The 23,963-nt window shown below is 42.8% G+C and overlaps 1 protein-coding gene across 1 annotated transcript in view; it reads right to left on the reverse strand.

Annotated features, from left to right (window-relative positions):
* Window positions 1-3,271: 3,271 nt before the first annotated feature.
* PDGFRA (platelet derived growth factor receptor alpha) overlaps window positions 3,272-23,963 on the reverse strand; it is a gene marked incomplete at its 3' end in the record, with an annotated part of 32,948 nt that continues 12,256 nt past the window's right edge. The window contains exons 5-23 of the mRNA XM_081999687.1: window positions 23,398-23,528; window positions 21,827-21,998; window positions 21,533-21,722; window positions 20,894-21,009; window positions 20,288-20,414; window positions 19,114-19,307; window positions 18,548-18,642; window positions 18,299-18,431; window positions 13,947-14,051; window positions 13,135-13,245; window positions 12,697-12,850; window positions 11,421-11,587; window positions 10,228-10,343; window positions 9,530-9,652; window positions 8,805-8,916; window positions 5,648-5,747; window positions 5,421-5,526; window positions 4,473-4,708; window positions 3,272-3,419 (exon numbers count right to left, since the gene is read on the reverse strand). Of these exons, the coding sequence (XP_081855813.1) occupies window positions 3,272-3,419; window positions 4,473-4,708; window positions 5,421-5,526; window positions 5,648-5,747; window positions 8,805-8,916; window positions 9,530-9,652; window positions 10,228-10,343; window positions 11,421-11,587; window positions 12,697-12,850; window positions 13,135-13,245; window positions 13,947-14,051; window positions 18,299-18,431; window positions 18,548-18,642; window positions 19,114-19,307; window positions 20,288-20,414; window positions 20,894-21,009; window positions 21,533-21,722; window positions 21,827-21,998; window positions 23,398-23,528 (2,636 nt within the window). The remainder of the gene's footprint in view (window positions 3,420-4,472; window positions 4,709-5,420; window positions 5,527-5,647; window positions 5,748-8,804; window positions 8,917-9,529; window positions 9,653-10,227; window positions 10,344-11,420; window positions 11,588-12,696; window positions 12,851-13,134; window positions 13,246-13,946; window positions 14,052-18,298; window positions 18,432-18,547; window positions 18,643-19,113; window positions 19,308-20,287; window positions 20,415-20,893; window positions 21,010-21,532; window positions 21,723-21,826; window positions 21,999-23,397; window positions 23,529-23,963) is intronic.

The raw sequence follows: 23,963 nt of genomic DNA on the forward strand, positions 1-23,963 counted from the left end.
ATATCCTTAAATTATATATCATTTATTGAAATATAAAGATCTTAATTTACAGGATTTTTTCAAAGACAAAATATCAACAGGGGCATTTTTGAAATACATTTTGTGCCTACCATCACTCAGGCCAGTTTGCCCTTCTTCAAACATTTCACAACAGCCACCATTTTGGAAACACTTCCTTCTTTATTATTCTAAAATATAACTTTTGGACATTCAAAGTGCAACAGTTAACGTGCCTGTGGAATATATCACAGTAAAAAAAATATAAACAAAGGCAGTGATATAGCTGTCATAAATGTTTTGGCAGTATTCTAGAAGTCTATATAAAAATACTTATATACATATTGATGTATAACATCACCATATCTCACGTCCTTCATCATGTAATAGGACCATTTTGTACAAGTTGCAGACCACGCTGTAAGGAATTGGTTGGCCATTCCAAATCAAAAGTTGTGTTTCGTAGGCTAATGCTGATTGTCATTATACAATTACCATAGCAAAAGGTTTGGGAATATCTCTTCCAGTGGCTTCTCAAAAATTAAGCCATAAAAGAAAAAGTCTGTAATACTGATAATATTGTAAAACTAAATGAATCATCCTCTCATGCTTCTCCCTCTCTAGTAAATCCCTTCTCTTCCTCTGCTTCTCATTCCAGTTTCCAGGCCAGCTTATCTGATTCCAAGCCTGCAGTGATCTGGGTTTGGCTAGACCCCTGCCACGGATGCAGTTCTTCACACGATACTCTTGACAGGATGGAGAATCAACATTACCATGCATCGGAAAGTGAGCCAGCTCTGGTTCACATCCACCATTTGGGTCTAGCCCCGAGATGTGCTGCAAAATACAGAATGAAACCGGTGAGGGGAAAGGGAGACAGCATGAAAACGTCCTTAGATTCCAGTAACTGGTATAATAAAACGTGCTGGGGCTGATTTTCAAACCCTGAAGAACACTAGGCCATGTGCAAAAATGCAGGTGAATTTGCTTGCCTAATTTGAATGTATAGTTTTAATGACTACACACGCAAATTAAGGCACCTGTGGTCTCAAGTGGCCATTCAGATATCCGGGATATCCAATAGACAATTTGTCTTTCCTCAATTCATAGTTCATAGCTGGAGGGAGACTTTGCATCATCTCATCTGTCCTGGCTGTATCGAGAGTTTTTATGTTTCACAGTCGTCCCCTTACAGAGCTCAGTGTCACGTGTTTGGCTAAAGCGCGGCTCCCAGGAAGACACTCGGTCTTGATCTGTTGACTGAAAGAAATGGAGGATGTGCCATCACTCGCAGTTCCTTCTGATTGTCATCCTCCATCAGGGTTGAAAGTGTGGGTGCCTCGCTTCAGGTCCTGTTTTCACATCTGCAGTAGGCTTGTACGCGGCTTCAGACGGGTGACGTTTTGAAATCCCAGACGCAGAATTATTTGCCTGTAATACTGGCAACATTGCATTTGCTTTCATTTGATCCACAACTGTCCACAACAAGTGAAGTCAAGGGGGCTTGTGTAGCTTTTCTTAGGGCCATTTCAAGTTAAACAGTAGTTTAACAAGGCAGCATGTTCTGTCAGTCACTGCTGGTCCATCTTTCACACTTCCTAGGGAAAATACTGCAACAGAGGGATGAGTTTGCACTGCATTTGCATTGGTTGTGTTGTGCCAGAGGCTGAGCACGTCCTGCGAGGCACTCATCGCACTGAATTAAGGTTAAGTTTGAAAGTTGAGCACCGGAAAGGATGGGGCCCTTTGCAGTGATGTACCTTTTTTCACATGTAAGTCTTCCAAAGCATCGTATCTCAATAACATATTGTGCAGTGATAGCAGTCATCGTAATACCTTGTTCATACAAGTGGCGTCAAAAAACAACTATCGCAAGCTGAAAGCAGGTTCATGTTCATGCACCTTCTTCTGAAGAACACTTTTGGAAGGAATTACCGTTTGTTGTTACAGTCTGCAAAGACAATAGTCAGAGTTTTCTGTTCCTGTTTAAACCAGAAACCTAAGACAAGAGTATTTGTTGCAGAATTATTTCTGCTTATGTAATCTGGAGTTCCAGGCTGGGAGAGATGTCTTTGTTCCTTGAGCAGTTCAAATATCAAATTGATTTTTCACAGCTAATGCCAGGATAAGATTTCTTTGGAGTACCCTTGAAATACTAATAACAGGATGTCGCTGGTGGTTTGTCACAATCTTCCGTTCTCAAGCATCTTGGAAATCTGGCATAAATTAATTTATTTCTTAAATTAAAGTTTTAGAACCTCACGTAATCAGAGGACAATAATTGCTTCTGGTAGATCTGATTAGAAAATCTACTCAGCTCATGATAGAAAATTAAATCTTGAATTTTTCTCCATGTTAAATTAGTTTTAGCTAAGCAGAGGAGTTACCATAGTGTGTACAGCCAAATAAAAGAATTGTTTCATAAAAATTTTGAGGTCAAAATTTTCTCCTTGTACTTCAAAAAGTTTCTTGAGACTGTGCTTTTTCTGAAGGACAATGAATTATAAAATATACATTTAGTGTTACTGAAAACAGTAGTAGTATTATCTTGAAAACAGCTATCTTCTATAGTTAATAAAGACTTACTAGGTTTCTAACACCAATTATAGACTTTTTTTTAATTATTATTATTATTATTATTAATGTTGTTATTATTATTCCCCTTTACTTGCATTAATGGTAAAAAGTAACATATTTTGTAGTACCGGTCAGTCCCTTGTGGTTTTAGACCTTTTTGGTCCAAAAGTGGTTTTTGCATGTTCTTCAATTCACATGATAGTTCAACAGCAGCTGACATTGAGATTGAGGGAGGAAGTACACAAAATCCATGAACGATCTCTTCTAAAATCCATGGCATATGTTCAATGTGCACCTCAAAAGATCCTTGAGTAGACAGTTATTTACATAATTACAATGGTGAAGTATTGCTGCAGTGGAAATTCAATCCATCAAAGTCATATGAATGCCCTTGAAACACAAAACTGGTCTGTTTGTGGCCTTTTCCTTCATCCTCCTACCAGTTCGGATGGTAAACAACACTGAGATGCTACTGAAGTACTGCAAAGAAGCAACACTAAAAAAATCCATCTTCGACATATCTCTCTCATTCATACTCAGGCTGATTCCCCTGCCCATCACTGGGAATTCCTCTGTACAAATCCACCTCCTCTTCACATCCTTGACATTGCAATAAAGTGGTTTTCTCTGTGGAGCAGAAGTCTGTAGGTGACATGGCAAGCTCCCCCATGCGCAGAGCTGGAAGGTGTCCGTGGGGTTACAGGAAGCTGTCCTCCACCAGGTCTGAGGAGTCAATCCCAATGTCGTCCATCATGTCAATGTCCTCAATGGTCTCATCTTCTCTCTTGATAAAAGTAGAACTACTGGAGCCAGTTTCAATGGCACTTTCTTCGGATGTCTGGGAGCTGGAAGAGACAAACATCTCAGAGATAAAAGAATAAAAGACGCGGCGAATGTGGCTAAGTACTCCAGTCTCTAGCAGAGCTGAAGACCACCTCCCCACATGCTTTCTGACCCACAGTGCAATTTTAGGTGACTCTGACTGCCTGTTTCTTAGGACATGACACATCCTGTATCTCTAGAGTAATGAACCACCTTGAAATGCAAAGGAGTGTGTTGTTAATGTATTCCTCCAAGCACTTTCTGCCAGAGACTCATTAGAGAAATAGCATTATGACACTGCTGTGACAACAGGCCACTTAGGTACATCTAGGGAGGGCAGGTGAAAATAAGATAACAAAAACAAACAATAAGATAAGAATAACAGAGAGAGGTAATAAATCTTAATCTGGATAGTGCTTCTTAGGGGCTTCATTCATCACTCTCTTGAAAATAGCGAAAAAATATTAAAAAAAAAAGTTTCTAGGTTGCTAATTCTATATACTATGAATTAAGTGCTGAGTTAAACCCTTGCCATTCACAGTAAGGGTTATACTGTTGCGCTGTAGTGGAATTGATTGTGCAAACTGACAAGGGAGCCGTGTGAAAGTCCCGGATACCTTGCTGTCAATGAAAAGAATACTATGGAAGATATTAAAACTAACTTTTCCCAAATTTTGGTGCTGGTCTCACACAAAATAAATCAATCCCTTGATACCTATGCAGCTCCAAGGCATTGAGCTGTAGGGGCAAGATGTCTTGCAAAATGTGCCCACGGAGCGACCAGCCAGCCACTGGGACTTGTCCAAGCTAGCAAGAGAGTCCCAGTGACACACAGGAGCGCTGTAGCAGCAGTTCCCTTCCTCTGGCAGTCACAAAGAGGCAAAATTAGTTTTTTCCCACTGAAAACACTGTGGCCAGTCATACTACCATATTTACATTGGACCTTCCCAATAAGTAGTTTCAGCAGAGCTAAGGAAACCATTTGTGGCGTAGGGCGCTGGAAAGTGTTAATGCACATTGCCAAACATGACCCCGGACGGTGACGATGGCCTACATGTTCTATAAACTGCACCTACCTGTGCCTGTTCCTTTTGCCAAGCTCATCTTCAGAAACAGGGTCAATGTCAGGCAGGGGGATGATGTACCCGCTGTCAGCGCTCAGCCTCTGCTCATCAAATCCGCTCTCCCTGTCCTTTAGCTTGTCTTCATTCTTGTAGGTGACACCAATGTAAGCGTTGTCACAGTCTCCCCTCATGCGTGTGACAGCTGGGTGATCACTTTTCAGGAAGTCCAGGTGAATCTTCTCATAGCTCTGAAAATATTCATTTCAAACCCCTCATTAGATGCTATTTGCTAGTGCTGCCTTTCTTCAGATGGGTAGCTGTGATTCATTAACCCAGCAAATATTCTGCTCTGTGAGCCAGCAACACTGGATAGAGAAGCCCAGTCTCTTCAAATGATTTCAAGGGAGAAGTGACATGCAAGTTTTTAGACGATGCAGCAGTGAGTGTGGCAGCACAGAGCAGACAAATAGATGTAAAAGATGGGTAGAGGGAGGGGAAAGGGCATGAAGGTGGGTGGGAAAATGAGACACTGAAGGATGGGGCAGGCAGAGCTTGTCCAGAGGTGTCGTAAGTATGAGGAGAAAACTTGCCGGTGTCAGGGTCCAAAGGGGGATATAAGGAGATTATACACATGGGCCAAGTAGTCCCTTTTCTAGAATTCTTTCACTGCCTGGAAAATCCCATGAAAATATATAAAACCAATTCTCCAGTAGAAATACTGAGTTGGTAGGATTTCATTAGAAATGAAGAGTTCTGCTTCCCAGCTAATACTGCAGAACTGCTTCTCTCAGTAAGCTTGCATGCAGAAACCGAACATGCAATGTCCCTGTCTGAATCACATAATTCATGTAGTTTAGGATATGCCGGTTCAGTGCTGATGGCTCTGATGTCTGGATCAACACTTATCATTCCCTCTAAAACAGTATATAGAAAATACAGAGAAAATTCCAAAGAGCAAACCTTTTTGTACTCTCCAGGCAACAAGCTCTCCACAATTTCACTCAAATGGTAAAAAGAAGGTCTTTTCTCTGGTTCACTGTTCCAGCACTTCACCATGATCTCATAGCTGCAGATAAGATGGAAACCAATTTAACCAACTGCTAAAGAAAAATGAGTAACCGAACAGAAACTAAAGCCAAAATTGTCTGGAGACTGGCCAGGTGTGGAAAAGCCAAATGCACACATACACTTCATTGGTAGCATGATCGGGTTTGGCCATTCGGTATCCACTCTTGATCTTGTTGTAGAAAGTGGAGTCGACCATCATGCCAGGATACGGTGTGCCACCTGCAGGTAAAAGAGAAGAAAAAATACTACTCTAACTTGACTATCCATGCAGAGTTCCCAAATACTGTCATACTGTTCATGTCAAAAAGGGTTAACACTGTAATTTGACATGCCAGTAAAATCAATCTTTTCTAGCCAATGTTTCACATCAGAACTATTGTCTTGACCACATTAAGCCCTGGCGTGAAATGTTGGCTGGGAAAGATTGAAGTAGGTATTAGTTAGAAAAAAAATCCCTTTACAGTGTTTTTAGAAAGTATTGACTGAGCACAGAGTTTGGATGAAACCTGGATCAGGTCATCAGCCTGCACTTGGCAGATCTGAGGTCGTGGCTCTGCTCTGCCACTGACTTTCTGTGCGACCTCAGGCAAGTCACTTGCTCTGTCTGGTTTTACCGCCTTTGGCACCTACACGACAGCTGAGAGTGGCATGGCCTGAGTTACTTGCCTCCTCCCAGCTGTAAGGGCAAAGCCTTAGTGTGAGCCAGTCCCCTCCATATACCACTCTTCCCACCTGGGCAGCTAGCTTTAGACAACAGCCAGCATGCCAGGTGCATGGGTTGTCAAAAAGTTTGGACTTGGCCCCTGAGCTGACACGGTTAAGCGATTGTTTGGGGCCGCAGCATACAGACACCATTGCACTCGTGCTCAGTTGTCACGGATGTGTAAAAGGATCATGCAAGCTGAAGTCAGTGTTGCAGCAAGATGTCAAAGTTGACCTTCTTAACAAACACCCCTGAGGAAATGTTTTGATTTCAGAGAAAGATTGTCTTTCTTGGGTGGAGGAGGCATACTATAATATTATTCCAGAAACCTGAGCCCTTTCAAAAGCAGGATTTTCACCTAAAACTGGGCTTCAGAACCTTCCCTACAGGTAGGGCACAGGCTGAGTGAGCTGTGCCTCACTTGCCAAGCCATCCCATGGCACTCCCATGCCTCCCAGGGATGCTTGGGAATGGATATTTACAGGATGCCCAGAGATTACAGTAACCAACACCATAAATGGTGCAACTGCTGTTTTCTGAGAAGCAGCTATATGGCAACTTATTCTAGAAAATAACATTAGGCTTGGGGTTGCCGTGGGGCAGTAGTAGATACCATACAGGCATGATTAATTCTGCTGAGAGTAAATCTGGGCAATGCACGCTTACTGGAGCAGGCCAGCCACCCGCCCGGGAGGCTAATTAATGAGGCTGAGGAAAGAGCCAGGCTGTTCCCAGCTGGGAATTGTATATTGTCTGTAACTGCTATAACTGCATTGTCATAACCACTTTACGCTGCCATAAACCAACTGTGTGAACAGTGCTGACCTGGAAATGAGAAATCAGCATCCCAGAAGATTGACATTTGTTTTCATTCTGTAATAGGACTAAGTCAGCCTCTTTTGAAACGTATATGAAGAGACTGTTTCAAACCAGCCGCTGGTCTGGGCTGCAGACCCAGGAGCCCCATTGCAAGGGAGGAAGCATGTTCCTTCTCGTGTTAGTCAGAAAATCCATCCCAGCCTGGCACACCAATACTTTTCCACAAAAGCTTTTCACACAGTGCTTTCAGTTTTCTAGCAAAAAAAAAAATACCTAAAGAGAACTTTGGGAGAGTATGGACATTTCAATTCACACGTAATGTTGGGATCTGAAACCCTGTATAGAAGAACAACTAACAGTTGATTTCACAGAATCACAGAATCACTAAGGTTGGAAAGGACCTTCAAGATCACCAAGTCCAACCATTAATCCAGCGCCACCATGTCCCCTAAACCATGTCCTGAAGTGCCACATCTACACGTTTTTTGAACACTTCCAGAGATGGCGACTCCACCACCTCCCTGGGCAGCCTGTTCCAACGTTTGATCACTCTCTCGGTGAAGAAATTTTTCCTAACATCCAATCTAAAACTCCCATGGTGTAACTGGAGGCCATTTCCTCTCATCCTATCACTAGTTACTTGGGAGAAGAGACCAACATCCATCTCACCACAACCCCCTTTCAGGGAGTTGTAGAGAGCGATAAGGTCTCCCCTCAGCCTCCTCTTCTCCAGAGTGAACAACCCCAGTTCCCTCAGCCGTTCCTCATAAGACTTGTGCTCCAGATCCCTCACCAGCTTCGTTGCCCTTCTCTGGACATGCTCCAGCACCTCAACATCCTTCTTGTAGTGAGGGGCCCAACACTGAACACAGGATTCAAGGTGCGGCCTCACCAGTGCCGAGTACAGAGGCACGATCACTTCCCTACTCCTGCTGGCCACACTATTCCTGATACAGGCCAGGACGTTGTTGACCTTCTTGGCCACCTGGGCACACTGCCGGCTCATATTCAGCTGGCTGTCAACCAGCACCCCCAGGTCCTTTTCTGCCGGGCTGCTCTCCAGCCACTCCTCCCCAAGCCTGTAGCATTGCATGGGGTTGTTGTGGCCGAAGTGCAGGACCCTGCACTTGGTCTTATTAACCCTCATACAGTTGACCTCGGCCCATCAATCCAGCCTGTCCAGATCCCTCTGCAGATCCCTCCTACCCTCCAGCAGATCAACACTCCCACCCAACTTGGTGTCATCTGCAAACTTACTGAGGGAGCACTCAATCCCCTCATCCAGATCATCAGTAAAGGTATTGAACAAGACTGGCCCCAGAACCGAGCCCTGGGGAACACCACTCGTGACCGGCCGCCAGCCGGGTTTAACGTCATTCACCACAACTCTCTGGGCTCGGCCGTCCAGCCAGTTCTTTACCCAGCAAAGAGTAAACCTGTCTAAGCCACAAGCCACCAGTCTCTCCAGGAGAATGCTGTGGGAGACGCTGTCAAAGGCTTTACTAAAGTCCAGATAGATAACATCCCCAGCTTTTCCCTCATCCACTAGTCAGGTCATCTGGTCATCGAAGGAGATCAGGTTGGTCAAGCAGGACCTGCCTTTCATGAACCCATGCTGGCTGGGCCTGATCCCTTGGTTGTGCTTTCACACATATATTTTTACTGTAGAATTTTAAATACTTTATATAGAACAGCTTGAACTGAAAAAGCTTAATCACTACACATAAGAAAGTGTACCGTAAGAAAGTACATACCAAGAGAAAATATTTCCCACAGCAGAATGCCATAAGACCACACATCACTTAATGTTGTGTACAGATTGTCAAAAATGCTTTCAGGTGCCATCCATTTTACTGGGAGGAAAGTCTGTAGCAAAAAGAAAGAAACCCCAAACCACACAGATTAGTCATTAAAGAAATGCTTCCCATTACAATTGTTGTTTGATAGCCGGGATTAACATCTCTCTGATAGGAAAAGTTGTGTTAACCTGGCTAGTGTCTATTTTTAATTCCATATAATGCAGAGGTACCAGGACTATAAGCAATGCTACTATTTGCTCCCCACAAAAACTAATTAAGCCGTAACTGTATTAATTTTATCACTAGCAAATGAGCAGGCTGATTGAAGGTATGATAACAAAGCTGGCGCTGCTGATCTAGATCTGATATGTCATTGATTGATGTGTCACTACTCTCCATATCATAGTGACAGTTCCCTAATAATTTATCTAGTCACAAAACTTGCCAGTTAATATGAAAGACTGTGAAGTATTAAGTGTGGCCAAGTACTTTTTGGCTTTAAAGCAGAACTAGGAAAGTTACAGGAATTAACGTGCTGAAGAAAAATTGTCCTCAGGAGCATTCATCCCAATGGTCAATTAGTGTAACCAACACTAAATGGCAAGAACATTAAACAGCATTTAAAACTGACACTTCTCATTTCAGTTAAAGCAGAGCTCAGGAGATTAAGAAGTACGTACGCTGCCCTTGGAGACATAGTTGGAATCATGCATGATGTCTCTAGCCAGCCCAAAGTCACAGATCTTCACAATTTTTCCTTGAGCCAGGAGGACATTACGAGCTGCCAAGTCACGGTGCACACACTGTATGGAGAGAAATTAAGTTAAGTTGTTCACAGACATGCTAATTCCACGAGGGCCATTTCCCTTGCAAAGATCCCTGAAAAAGATCTGTTGACTTTCTGGGCACAGTCTCAACACGATCTTCTACTGAACAGGCACCTGTATTGCCCCACTAACAGGGGCAGGGAGGCACCAGTCCTTAGAACCAGTGAGGGCTCATGCGGATGCATTGTGGTGAGGTGGAGACAAAAGTGATGCCACCCTTCCCCCTTCTACTGGTCATGTGCCTATGCTTCTGGTCATGCTGGTCTGGGGCTGTATGGACCCTCCACCCAGACCCTGCCTAGGTCCACCACCACCTCTGGCACCCTGGCTCCATGAATGTTGTGGGCTGCAACAGAAGAAGAGAACTGACTGCTGCTTTGATTTTTCCAACCACAGTGAGCTCAGTTGCCAGTTAAGTGAGAAAGTTGTCTACAACCCCAAAAAGAATATTATATTGGGCTCTGTTTTCAGAATCTAAATTGAAACCCATAGTTGGAGATGAAAACGTTTTTACACTTTCTTCTATTTTACTTATTTTTTTATTTACTTACGTTTTTAGAAGCCAAGAATTCCATTCCCCGTGCAACCTGGTAGGTGAAGCTCAGCAAATCCAGCAGGCTGAGGCCCTCTGAACTGTCGTCTGAAAGAAGGTTTTTGACTTCTGATTCTGTTGACAAAGAGAGGAGAACCTGCTTGTGCTGTGGAGTGTGAAAGCAGCACCCATTTCCCCGTACCTACCACACTTCTGAGCTGATTATTGTAACAGAGTACCATGACCAAACCAGTCTTTTCATAATAACTAACCATTTTTCATGTCTGCATCTGTCACTGACACATACTGCAGTCTTAAAAACATCCAGTATTAAATACAAGTTTTTGGGTTTCTCCTGTCTGTATTTCTTTCCCAGTGAACTGCAGGAAGAGGTGAAGTTAAAGAGGTTCATTGCAGTGTTTTACAGGTTGTTTACAATACTCAGCGTGTGGTACAAAAACATTTATTTAGAGGTGGTGCCTTCATTAGGTTTTTGTGCATGAATGTACATTTTTATCCGTTTACTTTTGCTGAATGCTAATTAATTAATTAGCATTTAATTTATATATTTTTATAATTAATTAACTAATTAATAATACTTTTGCTGACTTGCTAGTCCCCCAGCAAGTATTCACAGGGACTAATCCAATACCAGCAAAAAGGGTCAAGATTTCTATGGCAACAGTTATTATTTTTTGTGAAAGATGTCAGCAAAAAAACAGTCAAATACCAGTGATTCATTTACCCCGACTATCCTAGAGCACAATGTGAGTACATTAGTCTGCCATGTAAATCTAGGACTGGATATGGTTCAGCTTCTGAGGCCTAGAGGCAGAAGCGACGGCACCTATTTTTAAAGCAAAGCGTATTTGGTGCCTGAGAATGGGGCCGGGGAATGGGATGCGTTCATCATCTTCCTTACGTAATCCAGGAAAGTATTCGGGAGTGTTCTGCATTTGCTAAGCGTCAATTAATGTGAAAGGGAAGCGGGAACAGAGCAACGTAAATTACTATTATGAGTGTTCGTTGCTACTGCTCACAGTCTCGCAAGCCGGAAGACGGGTGGCATGGCTGCCCCCGGAGGTGCCTGCAGGCCCACCGCAGGCCACAACTGAGCAGTTCACCTCCATACAGAGGGCAAAAATAGGACATGCATTTATGCAAGAGTTACTTGTATTAATGATGTATCCAGAAGGGACAATTCTGTGTTACCTGACATAGATTTCTTCTTATATGAAGCAGGCCGATCATACACAGATCTCTGAATATCAGAGTATTTAGATCCCTCCTTCCTTTCCAGCATTGGCACGTACTGAGTGGTATCAGCTTGTTTCATGTCCATGTATTCTCCAGTGTTTTCAAATGATAATATCACATAACTGAAATTGGAAGAAAACACGGGTGTATCAGCTAGTGTTGCCCAGGTGATTTCCCTGGCACAGCATCCTGTAGATCTAATAGTTCTCTGACGGTGTACAATGGTATTGTTGTGAAATATAAGAGCTGGCTTCCTGATAGGGAATACATAAAGATCATGTATTATAACATAACCATGTATTACCGCATATGAGTACATGTTACCATCTGTCACTGTAATCAAACACAAATGCTTCAGACTTTTCCTTTTGTCAATAGCCAGGTATGCAAACATATATTTTTTAAATTCCAAAAATCCCACCCAATTCAAGTATTACTACCTAGGGCTTTAAGTTCAAGGCATTCCAAATAATAGACACAATTTATTCACTCAGTTTGCACCAAGTCCAGTCCTGCTGAACAAACCCATGCTCAGATGAATAGTCCTGGCTGTACTCCGCTACCGAGTCAGATGATATATTTGCCTAAGTGGTTTTTTGAAGCGATCTCTGTTCACCTTCTAAATCCTGGCTAATTTTATGACATTGCTTTATTGATGAATGTATGATGACAGGCTTCCTCCACTGTCATCTGGAAAAAGCTATGGGATGAACATTAACCATAAGGAAACTACCGACGCTGGCTAAGCCATTGATAGATAAAGGAGAGTACTTGAGCTTGGAGAACAAACTCTGCCAGGTTGTTTGAAGGGAAGAAGTTTTAGACAGTGGAAATTCCCCAAGCAGGAAAACAAGGAAATCAGGTAGTTGTGCTTTACTTTTAAAACTTGAGTGAGTAGAGGCAAAAGGATGCTTTTACAGAAAAGAGGAACATTGGGCTGTGCTTTATTAATAGAAATGTTCTTTCAGACCTCAGGAACTCTACGGAGAACCACGGTGGTCCTGGGACTGCAGGCATTTCTACACAGGGGAAACATGGATCTAGGACACATGTCAGGGAGACCAAACAAAAAGTGCTGAAACCTTCCCAGATCTATGAAACCTGATAAATAAAAGTCTAAAGAGAAGAATTAGGGAGAGCTTTAAACCAATGAACGAGAGGAATGGAGTAAGAGTTAGTAATAACATTTCCTCAAGTTGCAGGTCACACATTTTTTTTTCTTTTTTCCCACCTTCTTGTGCTTTCATCAGCTGGGTTCATCCCAAAGATATCCAAATCTTTCTTTGGCTTCTCTGGGTGTCGGTTCAGGAAATTGTCCCTGTTCTTATGCAGATAGTTCACCAAATCACCATAAAAGCAGTATTCAGTGATGATGTAAATAGGACCTGATAAAATAAAGCAAAATAATGTATTGATGAGTTGGGTCTTTAAAAAAAAAAACAAACTCAAAAAATAGTAGAAAATAGAATATAAAACATAAAAAGTATTGTGGGTTAATACATTTTTATTTACTAAGTTACGGCTTCAACTACTAACAAATATCAAGTAGGTTTGTGAAACCTTTTACTACTTTATATTTATTGTTAAATGCTTTACTTGAAATTTGTGTGCTTGTTCAGCAGTGAATGGTGGCTCCACAGCAAACCTCCATTTTGTCAGCCAAACCCACCTGATTTTGTACACGCTCCAAGCAGATTCACAATATTCAGGTGGGGGCCAAGATGTGTCATGATCTTCAGTTCAGACATGAGCGCCTGTTTTTCACTGGATCTAGCTGTAGCTGTTGACAAAACACAGCAGCCACTCAGTCAGAGCAATCACCTTTTTCACAATAACAAACGATTTCTCCTTGCTTGCCTCATTAGAGCATTGCTACCCTGGTTTCTTGAAGAAGACTGTGTTCTTTACTTGACAAGGGGCTTTCGTAAGGCTTGGAGAGGAGTCACAAATCACTAATAAAGAACTAATTTGGTGCAGCTCAATAGCTGACCCAGTCTGTTTGTCCCTCTCCAGGGTTACGGTGGATTGCCCAGGAGGCACAGAGGCGCTTCACAAGCTGCTAGTTTCAACACAAGAAAGCTCCTCATGGTTCCTCCAGAATCACTGCGTCAGATTCTCAGCTCTCATGAACTGAGAAACCTTCAGTGAACTTAAGATTCTCACACGAGACCTGCCTATTTCTCCTTTGTTGTGTTGCTTTCATTTGTTCACAAGCATTCATGGTTATTTTATCTTTTCTGAGTTATTGTGGCTGCTGCAGTCCATACAGCTAAAACTAAACTTTGGATGTTTTCAGAAGCCTGGATACTTCCAGTCTTGAAATGCCATGAAGCGATCTAAAGCATAATTCTAAATTTTAGTCATTCCACAGTTCATTTTCAACTTCGGATATGGAGAATCTATTTATACACAAGCAATGCTTAAATAACCCTGTGGGAGCACGCCCTGCCTATCTTGGGAAATGGAACCACGACAACTTACGTTTCAGCATTTTCACAGCTACTTTCATCACCGGTTGAGAGCGACTCAATCCATATGCAGTCCCTTCCACTACTTTTCCAAAAGCACCAGAACCAAGGATTCGACCTGAACACAAGGGAGAGCATTATTTATTTCAGAAAGTAACACCAATTCGCCTCGTTTCCCGCTGCCATTCCTCTATGGGTTGTGATTCTTGTGTGGAAAAAACTCATTCATCTAGCCAGACCACTGGTAACCACTGTTGTTGTTAATCAGAAATGGCAAATATAATTTGAAGAAATGCTGTCATTAAGTACAATTCTTAAATAAAAACAAGCAAACAAGCATCAGGAGCACATCTGCACGTGGGAATTTGTAGAAAAGGGACTCTGAGGAACAGCTCAACTCATCCAAATTCGTCTCCCACTCTGCCTTGCCAACCTCAACTTTATGCTTTCTAAACACTGGTTCTCCTGTGATTAAAAGTTGACTTCTCTGCCTCAGTCAGCACCTGACTACAGTACCCTTGTGCCCTCTACTTAAAAATCTGAATTGAACTCCATGGCTGTAGTTTCAGGCCTCATGTAAGACAGACTGGAGCACATCAGCAGCACATTTAGAAATAGACAGGCAGGACCATCAGTGCCCTGCAAGAAGCCGAAATACATGTTGGTCACATATGAGGGGAAGCTTCTCTGAAGTTTAATGTACAAGTGTGCTTCATATGCTTGAATAAATTTTATTGCAAATTTCCAAGTGCTGTAATGAAATGGCTAATGTTTATACACACTCTACTCTTCCCACAAATCAATATAGACAAAATTTTGGATTATCATATCCTGTATCCTGATATGGATACAGTGTGCAGAAGAATTGTGTGCAGATTGAGTGAGATTTTACACAAATATGAACTGCACAAACATACTCCAAAATACTGTATTTCATAGGCTCCATACTGAAAAGCAAGTTCATTAAGGCAACGCTTAGTGAACAAACCCATATATGAGCTCCAGATGCCAGGATATTTTCATATTCCTGACAACCTCTGTATTTTATTTTACGTTACTTTTTAACATCCAGCACAGGAAGAATAAGCAGTGACTTTTACTATGGAGATATATGTCATTTCGTCTTAGACGCTCGTTTGCAGTTTGAACTTGCCACCTTCTACGCTTCTGAAGGTGTTATCTGGCATGCAGTGCCATATGTTTCTGTTATCCCTTAGCTACAGCCCCCACTTTCATTGTATACATGCCCTTAAAAGAAAACCTCCAGCCAAACGCTATCTGCATCATTAACAAGCACAAGAAACAGTTAAAAGTGTGCTTAGCTGAGTAACCACTGAAGAACCTCTCCAAGACTATGACAGTGTAGTTTGTCATACACACAAAAACTATACAATTTCTTTTCAAGATCCCTGCGCTCCAAAGGTTATTCTTCCCAGTCAGGATGTGAGAAAGCTTCCCACTAAATTTCAGACTAATTCAAACAACCTGAGTCTGAAATTTGGCCCCTGAAACTTTTCAGACCCAAGGTCTGGGAGCCACATGGCAGGATGCAGCCCTTCAGAATGTGATGGCATTTGCTGATGCTCCTTGATCTTCTTGTCTTCACAAGCCAGTTCCTCCCCAAACCATATTGTCTGCTGAGCACGAGGCGCACATCTCCCTCTCCATCACCTCTGCTGAGCCGGGATGCATGTGGAGACGGTGAGAGCGCTTCCGGAGCAGCGGGGAGCGATCGCTGCTGTTTCCCCTTTTCACCCCTCTCCACAGACGTAGCCCAAGCCCCACGTGTTTTACACTTGAAATTTGGAGCCAGGTGGGAGCTGACTGCTCAAGGGCTGGAGGCATCTGGAATGCCATCACATTCTTGATGTCAAGGCTTTCAGTGGAGCCCAGAATTATAACGTGTGTTTACTTTTCTTAAAGTATACTTTATAAGTGTAAAGGCACCGCTGTGATCTGCTGGCCGGAGGAGCAGCTCTGCTTCTCTGCCGCAGAGGGACTGCGCAGACCAGCAGCAGCTCAAGGCTCCTCAAACTAACGGAGGACCAACGCCCGGGGGTGAGAGCTCTTTCAGGTCCTGCTACCCATCCGCAGAGCTTATCTGCTGAGCCTTTTGGAGAGGTGCTGTTTTTCTGCTCGGCGAGGGGAAGACAAATACAAAGGTGAAGTCTCTGGATTTGTTCCAGACACAACTTTCTCAACTGGATGCTGCTTTGGCTAAAATTGAAGGGAGGTGATCAGCCCACCCCAAATTAAACCATAACTCTCTTGATCTATATCAAAAGCCAAACAAGTGACAAGCTTTATAATCTACATCCATGAGAAATTAGGTAGCACATCCCTAAATGCTCCATAACTTGTATCTTAACTTGCATTTTGCAAATGGGGATGGGTCTGATTCTCTGTCAGATCAGCATTTCATTTTATTAAAGCCACTAGGAAAAATGGGTGGCTTGCTGGGAAGCGATGGGAGCAATTCTGTCACCTCTCTACAGCCACCCCGAGACCCTGAGAAACAGCAGCACTCGGACCCCACTCCTCAAAAGGCCCCCCCCTCTCCCATCTCAGCTGAAGAAGGAGGTCCAGGTCCTGCTGGGACCTCGCCACTTCTCAGCAGAGCCAGGAGAAGGCAGTGGCATGCGACCAGCTCACTGCCTAATCACATGTCTCATTCTGCTGCTCATCTCCTCGGCTTGTGCTGGCTGCTGAGCACTCCAAACAGCAGCGGACTACAGACGTTGCGGAAGGGTGATAGCAAAGGGGAATTTGCAGCACAACCCGAATTTATCAATTGAAGCTCCATCCAGCCAACGTCCAGAGTTGGCATTTAACACAGCACTGCACTCCAGGCACTACTAGCTAGAAAAACAAATAAATGCCAGCTGGCTTACACAGCTATGATGGGAAATGCTCATCTGACTGAGCCAAAATGGTTTTGTATCCTGCTTCAGAGCCTCCCTGAGCTAAAGGTGTAATTGCTTTGCTGCCATCTCCCTCTTCAATAAGAGAAAACCCACACAAACCAGAATTATGAGCCCCAGAAACCAAAGAGGTCCCCACCAGCAAGCATTTCCTATGGCAAAACTGCCAGCAGGTAAATGTTAACCGTGTCAAGAAGAACGTTTGTGCAATCCAGATCGCTAAAAGACCATGTAGCATTAGTTTTTAAAGCACTGATTGTCCTGAATATACTTGTAAACAGGAAGGCATTGAAGGCTGGTGCTCATGAGTCAGAGGGAGACAAAGTCACAGTGGTGGTCTGTTAACAGCTCAGATCTGACAAATCCTATTTAGGCATATAATTAAAGTCTGGGTTGTAATAAAATAATTCCATTAAATATCCACCCTCCTCTAGTTTTCAATTAGCAACATGAGTTTAATTAAAGGATATCATTCCTGAATCAGAAGTTTTTGTGCTGCTTCTTTCAAGAATTAACATTAATTCTTTCTCTGTAGTGGGGGAAGGAGAGCTACACCAGGGGAGTGTGCTTCTTAAAACATATCAAACAAAAAACATATTTCCTCTTCTTCTCCTATATGTTGTGATACAGCTTCGTGCACAGATACCTCCAAAAGAGGGAAGCCTTTTGTATTTAAAGCACTATCTGCACAGAACATCAAAATTGTCTAGAATCATTACACTTTCAATTGATATAAGTGACAGATTGGGCCAGCCTTGAAGAAGTGATGGAGAAGTGATTACCAACTGAATTCTGTATGAATTCCAATGCAGGGATATTTTTTTTTCTTTCTTTCTTTCTTTCTATTTCTTTCTTTCTTTCTTTCTTTCTTTCTTTCTTTCTTTCTTTCTTTCTTTCTTTCTTTCTTTCTTTCAGCAAGAAAGCAGAAGGGGAAGGAAGAAGGGCAGTAGCCACAAAAATAAGTTGTAAACTTACTCAGCACTGATATATGCACATCATGGATTAATAATTTTTTAAATATTTTTAATAAAGCTATATAACTACTTGCAGATTTCCCTTGGCCTCCGGACAGAAGCATATAAAAGTCTTGCAGATAAAAAAATGCCAGTGCACTTCTTGCGGGTGCCTTAGAAGAACTAGTGTTGAAGAGGGAATTTAATGCTGGGAGGGGCCCCCTAAACCATGTGGAGGTGGACACTGCACGCGGGGCATGTGGAGGAGAAGTGGGGGAGACACTAACGCAAGGAGCTCAAGGCTGACACCGCTGTAGAAGAAGAGGAGGATGTGGCAGGAGAATTGAGGAGAACAGACAGGTAGAGAGAGGCTCTGGACTTTGTGGCCATGAGTTACATCACAAATTCCAGTAGCAGAGACCTCAAAGTTGTCCTTAATTGTCCTTCTCCCCAGAGAAGGACGCAGAATTAGTCCCTTAGAGGAAACTTACCAAGCACTAACCCGTCTCGAGGAAACTCCCATCTGGAATCATAAGGCAGTTGCATTGGGTCCACATAAATGTATTCGTGGCCATCGGGGCTGATAGATTCAATGACTCTCCATCTTATCTCATACCTCGGCTTCTGCAAAGCACATTGAATGCAAAACCAACCATTAGTCTTGTGGTTGCTCTTGACTTCAGAGCAGATCAAAACCCAGTGGGACTCAGCATCCAAACTGAAATACTTTTCTACACTACCTGTTTCCAGATGATGACCAGGACAATCAGTGAAATTATCACAATCACTAACAGCACTAAGACTGCAGCCGCCACCGTTAGTTCTGATCGCAAGGCTGTGGGGCAAAAAGACAGACCTTATTTTCCTCCTGAGCCACAAGGAACATGACATACACAGAAGGCACCCACCTCCCGAACCATCACAGTTCCCGGGTCCTGCAGATGTGGCAGGAGCAGTTCCTGAGGCTGGTGACTAAAGTCTTTCCAAGCCAAGAGCTGCTCTGCCTTCCTGTTTCAAAACCAAATGCAGAGATTGTCTAGAAGAACATCCCGTAGCCAGTGGCCATAAAGTAATAAAAAGAACCGTGTAACCGCATAATAAGTGAAAAACAGATGCACCATAAAGACCTGTAGAATGCCTCATCCTCAAATGTCCCAAGGCAGAAAAAAATCCATTTTCACTTATTTTTTATCTGCAACAATTCACATTTTTATCTATTATTTTTATCTTCCAGACTGAACTGGGGTCTGTTAGAGAGGGGTTAAACTGACTGCCATACTCTCACAGGAGGACAAAGCAAACTCACTGGGAGCCACAAGCTTCAGTTCCCGAGTAACAGCACCAAGGTCGTTCCTCGCCACGCATCGCACAGCCAGGGTTTCCTCTACTTTCTGAAAGGTCACCTGGCTTTCCACCATGTTTTTCTCATCTAAGTGGGCTTCCATGTGTATATCAGAGATATTGTTAGTCAAAAGAGTCCATGAGGTGTCATTGCTGCACCTGCAGAGAAAAATAACAGGGAAAACAGGAGTTGGGCACAGGTATGGATAAAGAGGAGTGAAGAGAACAGCAACCACCTTTCCCTGTTTCTTCTGACAATGATCATTTTAAAAGCCAGAAATGCTTAAGACCACCTCTATGAAAAGCCTACATCTTTCTTCCCTGAGAATAATTTGCCTTATGATCCTCATTACTGCTGCCACTTTGAGGGCCTGACAATGCAGCCCAGCAGGTCTGGTATAGATAGACCTTGGTGTTGCTCTGTATCCCATATACTTGTCGATGGACCTCTATTTCTCCCTGAATCCTTAGCACTGTACAAGGCTCCCTGGGGCAGGGCTAGGAGGACAATTGTCCCACCAGGCAGCAAGAGATTTTAGCACAATGAGAGCAGAACACACCTGGGAGGTGCCCAGGGCTCCTAGCCTTCTTCCATGCATGGTCTCCCTCTCCCTGGTGGATAACCTCCCAGGAAAACCTTGTCTCCCAGCAGGCAAAGGAGCCAATCTAGAACTAGCGAAAATGGGACTAATTACTCCACATGTCTAAAATACTTGGAAAGTGAAAATTATAATTAGGGGGGAAATAATTACAAGTGAAAATTTAGAAGCACACAAGAGTGTTAATGAGGCAGACAAAGCTATCTGGGAAATGATAAGAACTCCCTGGCTGGAGGGACAGCTACTCCTTGAGATCCTTATTCAAACTGGGACTGTGGAATCTGTTGAGTTCACTTATTGAACAGACAGCTTTTTTGAGAGGAACCTCCTGAATCAATGCATTGTGTCTTCTCCTACAGGATGCAATAGGAATGCCACTGACAAACACCCTTGAAATATAAAAAACATGCCTTTAAAAAGAAGAAAAATGATCGAGAGCTTACTGGCCCTTGATGAGGAAAACATGGTACGCTAACTAATAATGTTAAGCTAATCAAGGACACAAGAAGTTTTAGGTAAGAAAGCACCCGCTCTGCTTACCTTTTAATGTCCTTGCAAACCAGCCATTCCACATCCGGAAGCGGGGTCCCCTCCGCCAGGCACCTCACTGTCTGCCCCCCTGCAGAGCCGTGGTGGTCGTCCATGAGGTCTAAGATCAGGGCTGGAACTGGGAAGGAGTCAGGAGTTTGTTAAAATACTTGCCAGGGTCTATAAAAGCAGCCTGAAATTTCAAATAAACCAGGACAGGTATTGTTTGGCCAACAGCGTTGCAAGAGCTAGAGGCCTGGACTCGACAGGAGGTCCTTGTCTCCTACGGGACGGAACAGATCCTAGGCTAGAGCCATGAAAAGGAAATGCTGCGGTTATGCCACGTCCTCATGTCATACTAAATGAGCTATCGTCCCCGCTGTCAGCTGGAATAACTTAGGCGGGAGGATAAAGTTTCTTTTTGGCTCAAGGCCAGCGCAGAAGTGAAAGCCAGGATCAGGGTACGAGAGCTGCAAGGACTCGGCACGCACGCATTCCTCCAGACACCCCGATTCAAGCCTTTCTCGTCTCAATACTCCAGGCAATCCGATGTTTAAGTGGATCAAGTCTTTGCTGTGTGCCATCAGTTCTGGTGGGCGAGGCTTTGGGGCTCCTTACCTTGTATTAGCAAGGAGAAGGTGTATCTTTTAAGGTCGTCTTCATTTTCAACAACCAAAGTATAGTACCCGCTATCTTCTTCCTTGGCCCGGATCAATTTTAATACACTCTGAAACCTGCAGAAATGAGAGAGTTTGTTTGCATTTTTAAAGCAGGCACCAAAAAAATTCACTTTGGTGCAACATGTATTCTGGGTATGTAGAGGTTATGATGCAGTGACATTTAGCATTTCTAGCATGCCTTTAACTAAAATCATTACTCAAGCAACAAATAGCTACCAAAATACAACTGAGAAACAAGAGGGCATAGTTACATTCTGCAGGGATTTGACAAAGCCCCTGATAGTATTGGAAATAGCTAGAAATTACTGGAGTGGAGCCATGTTGGAGGGACTGAAGAGGCTTAGTGCTCAGAAACCAAGATTTCTATTGTTTGGAGAGGTTGATGTTATGAAGGGAATACAAAGAGGCAGACTAGGCATCACCCTTTAGAGTAGAAAACAAAGAAAGGCTTTTTAAATGCCACTGAGGAAGAAGCAAAAAAACTGAGGCGGAAAGAAAAAGCAGGAGCGGTGTCCAGGTTTCTGGGGGAGCAACTCAAGTCAACATGGCAAAGTAAAAGTCAGAAGACTATTTTTACCTTGTTTCCTGGACTCTGTTGGAACTAGTAACAATCTCAGTAAGATTTTCAATCAGAGTCACGTTATCCTTCAACCAGTACATTTTTGGTGCTGGGTATGCCTGCACATCGACAACGAAGTTTTTGACTTCGTGTAGATTGACAGCTTCCAGAGGGCTAAACTGAGGCTCCAGGTGAATAAAGCCTTTGTCTGTAAATGAAAAAGCCTTGTGTAAACAACGCTGTGCAGCATTTTTCAAGAATGGTGTTTTCCAACACGTTAATAATTTTTGGACACTAAAAATCAGACTATACCATGAACTGTAATGACTACTTTCTTATTTTCCTTAACCTCCTTGGTTGCATGCCGTGCAGTACATTCATAGTCCCCTGTGTCTTTCACTGATGCCTCAGGAATGGTCAAGGTGTAAACCAGCTTCTGCGATGGGACTTTGATATCATCAAGTTTTATCAGACCTTTTTCTTTCTGTAGTTTGGAGAAGGAAAAAAAACCTTACTTAAGTAACTGAGCTGAAAACACACCGCTGAGGATCTACGATGCCGCTGGAGTGAGAGCAACAATCTAAACCCCGTATGGCAGAAGACTTGTTTACTCAGTCAGGGATGTATTTTTCAGCCACAGACACAAAAGGTGTGTCTATAAAAATACACCCTTTGGGGGGCAGGCACAGGAGGATGAGGAGGTTGAGAGCTCATATTTTCTTCACTTGAAACAAAATACCAATGAAAATTTGGGTGAGCAGCCCGAAAGAGCATTTTATTGCTTACATGCTACCTTCTCCTCAAACAGAAAAGCCATGAGGTTTTTATTTGGACATTTCTTGTTCAGTTCCCATGAAGTAGGGTGGATTTTTATCCCCTCCATCAGACAAAAAGTAACCAGTTGCTAGATGCTATGTTCTCTCTGCTCTCAGAGAGAAAACTCAAAACAAGAAATAATTCTCTGCTCTCAAAAAAAGAATAATTTATTGGCAAGGTGAATATCCCTGTGAGAAAAAGGATGGTGAGAATGGCAGACCATGTGATCGTGAGAGGCTGGAATAAAAAATATGTTGGGGTGAGTTTTGGAAGGTGGCATATAGCAGAGATTATGATGTGTAACATGGAAAATAGAACAAAACCTCAAATAATTTTTCCTCTCCGACACCTAACTTACTTAAATAAAAGTTGGGATTTGGGGTCACAACTAGGTAGTCACTTCAACTGCTCTATCTCTTCAGTGGCAAGACGTTTTACATGGGATACTCTGAAATTCTCCATTGACTGAGACTAGCTCGAACCTAGTTTCACTAAATACAAATTTTCACTGCAGAAGGATGTTACGCCAGTTTGAAAATTTCTGAGGTTCTCCAAAAGTTTTAAGATTTTCTTATTAGTGAGTAATTACACTGGCTGTTGTTTTAATTAACACCTGCACCATGAGGAACAATTAAGACTATGAACTTGACTCTTCATTGTCCTTCACTATGCTCAGGAATCCAGGGTTTAAAAGAGCCATTTTAGAGGTTCAGACCTCCATCGGCAGAGCTCTCTGCAGATGTCCAACACATTCTTAGATCTCTCTATTTCCACAACATTTCTTTTTTTTGAACCAGCACAAGACCTGAGAGACAACATTCCTCCTTCAGAGGATGGACTCTTAGTCACACCTCACCTTCCTCTCATGCTTTGCATACTTACTAAGAGCAAACTCTAACTTTTGGGATGGACTTTGTTTTGTGGTAACTTAAAAGAAATTACTTTCTTTTCTCTCCTCAGCTGTCCTCATTCAGAGAAGAGAAGACTATTTTACAATCCCACCTTCTTCCCCAATAAGTAACTACAAACATTCAGCCCAAAAATAAAATAAAAAGAGAGATATTTACCACTTTCCCAGGATAATTCCACTGTAAATTAACCACCTCATTGTCAAAGACCACACAAGTTACTACGATGGTCTCGCCTGTTTTGTAGACAGTTTTAAGAGCTTCAATTTCAACCGGCAGCTGTGAGGTAGCTAAGAGAAGAGAGAGAGTGAGCAGATTTAGTTTTAAGAAGTACACAATGTTCACACGGTGCGATTTCAGAGGGAGAATTCCATTTCAGTTCCTCTATTGAGGAATTACCTGGAAAATTCAGTGAAAGTAGTGCCCTTTTATACTCATAACGGGGTGTATTTAAAGCATGAAGTGTGCAGGCATTGAGTTCAGTCCCACAAAGAAATGATCCTGCATAAAATTTCAATTAGAAGTTCCTATCTCAAATACCCCTATGAAAAGGTACCCGATATAAAAGCTGTTTCCCACTTTGCTAATCCTTTGAGAATCCCTTGCTGACCAATAAAAACCGTGTTTTCAAAATACTTGAATCATGCTGTTTTTCAGATTACCTAAAGTCCTATGATTTCAAGCCACTGGAAAACACCAGTCTTTTAAGTTACGCTTCAGCAAAC

Source organism: Phaethon aethereus (genome assembly GCF_964289735.1).
Source record: "Phaethon aethereus genome assembly, chromosome: 4".
Lineage (NCBI taxonomy): Eukaryota > Metazoa > Chordata > Aves > Phaethontiformes > Phaethontidae > Phaethon > Phaethon aethereus.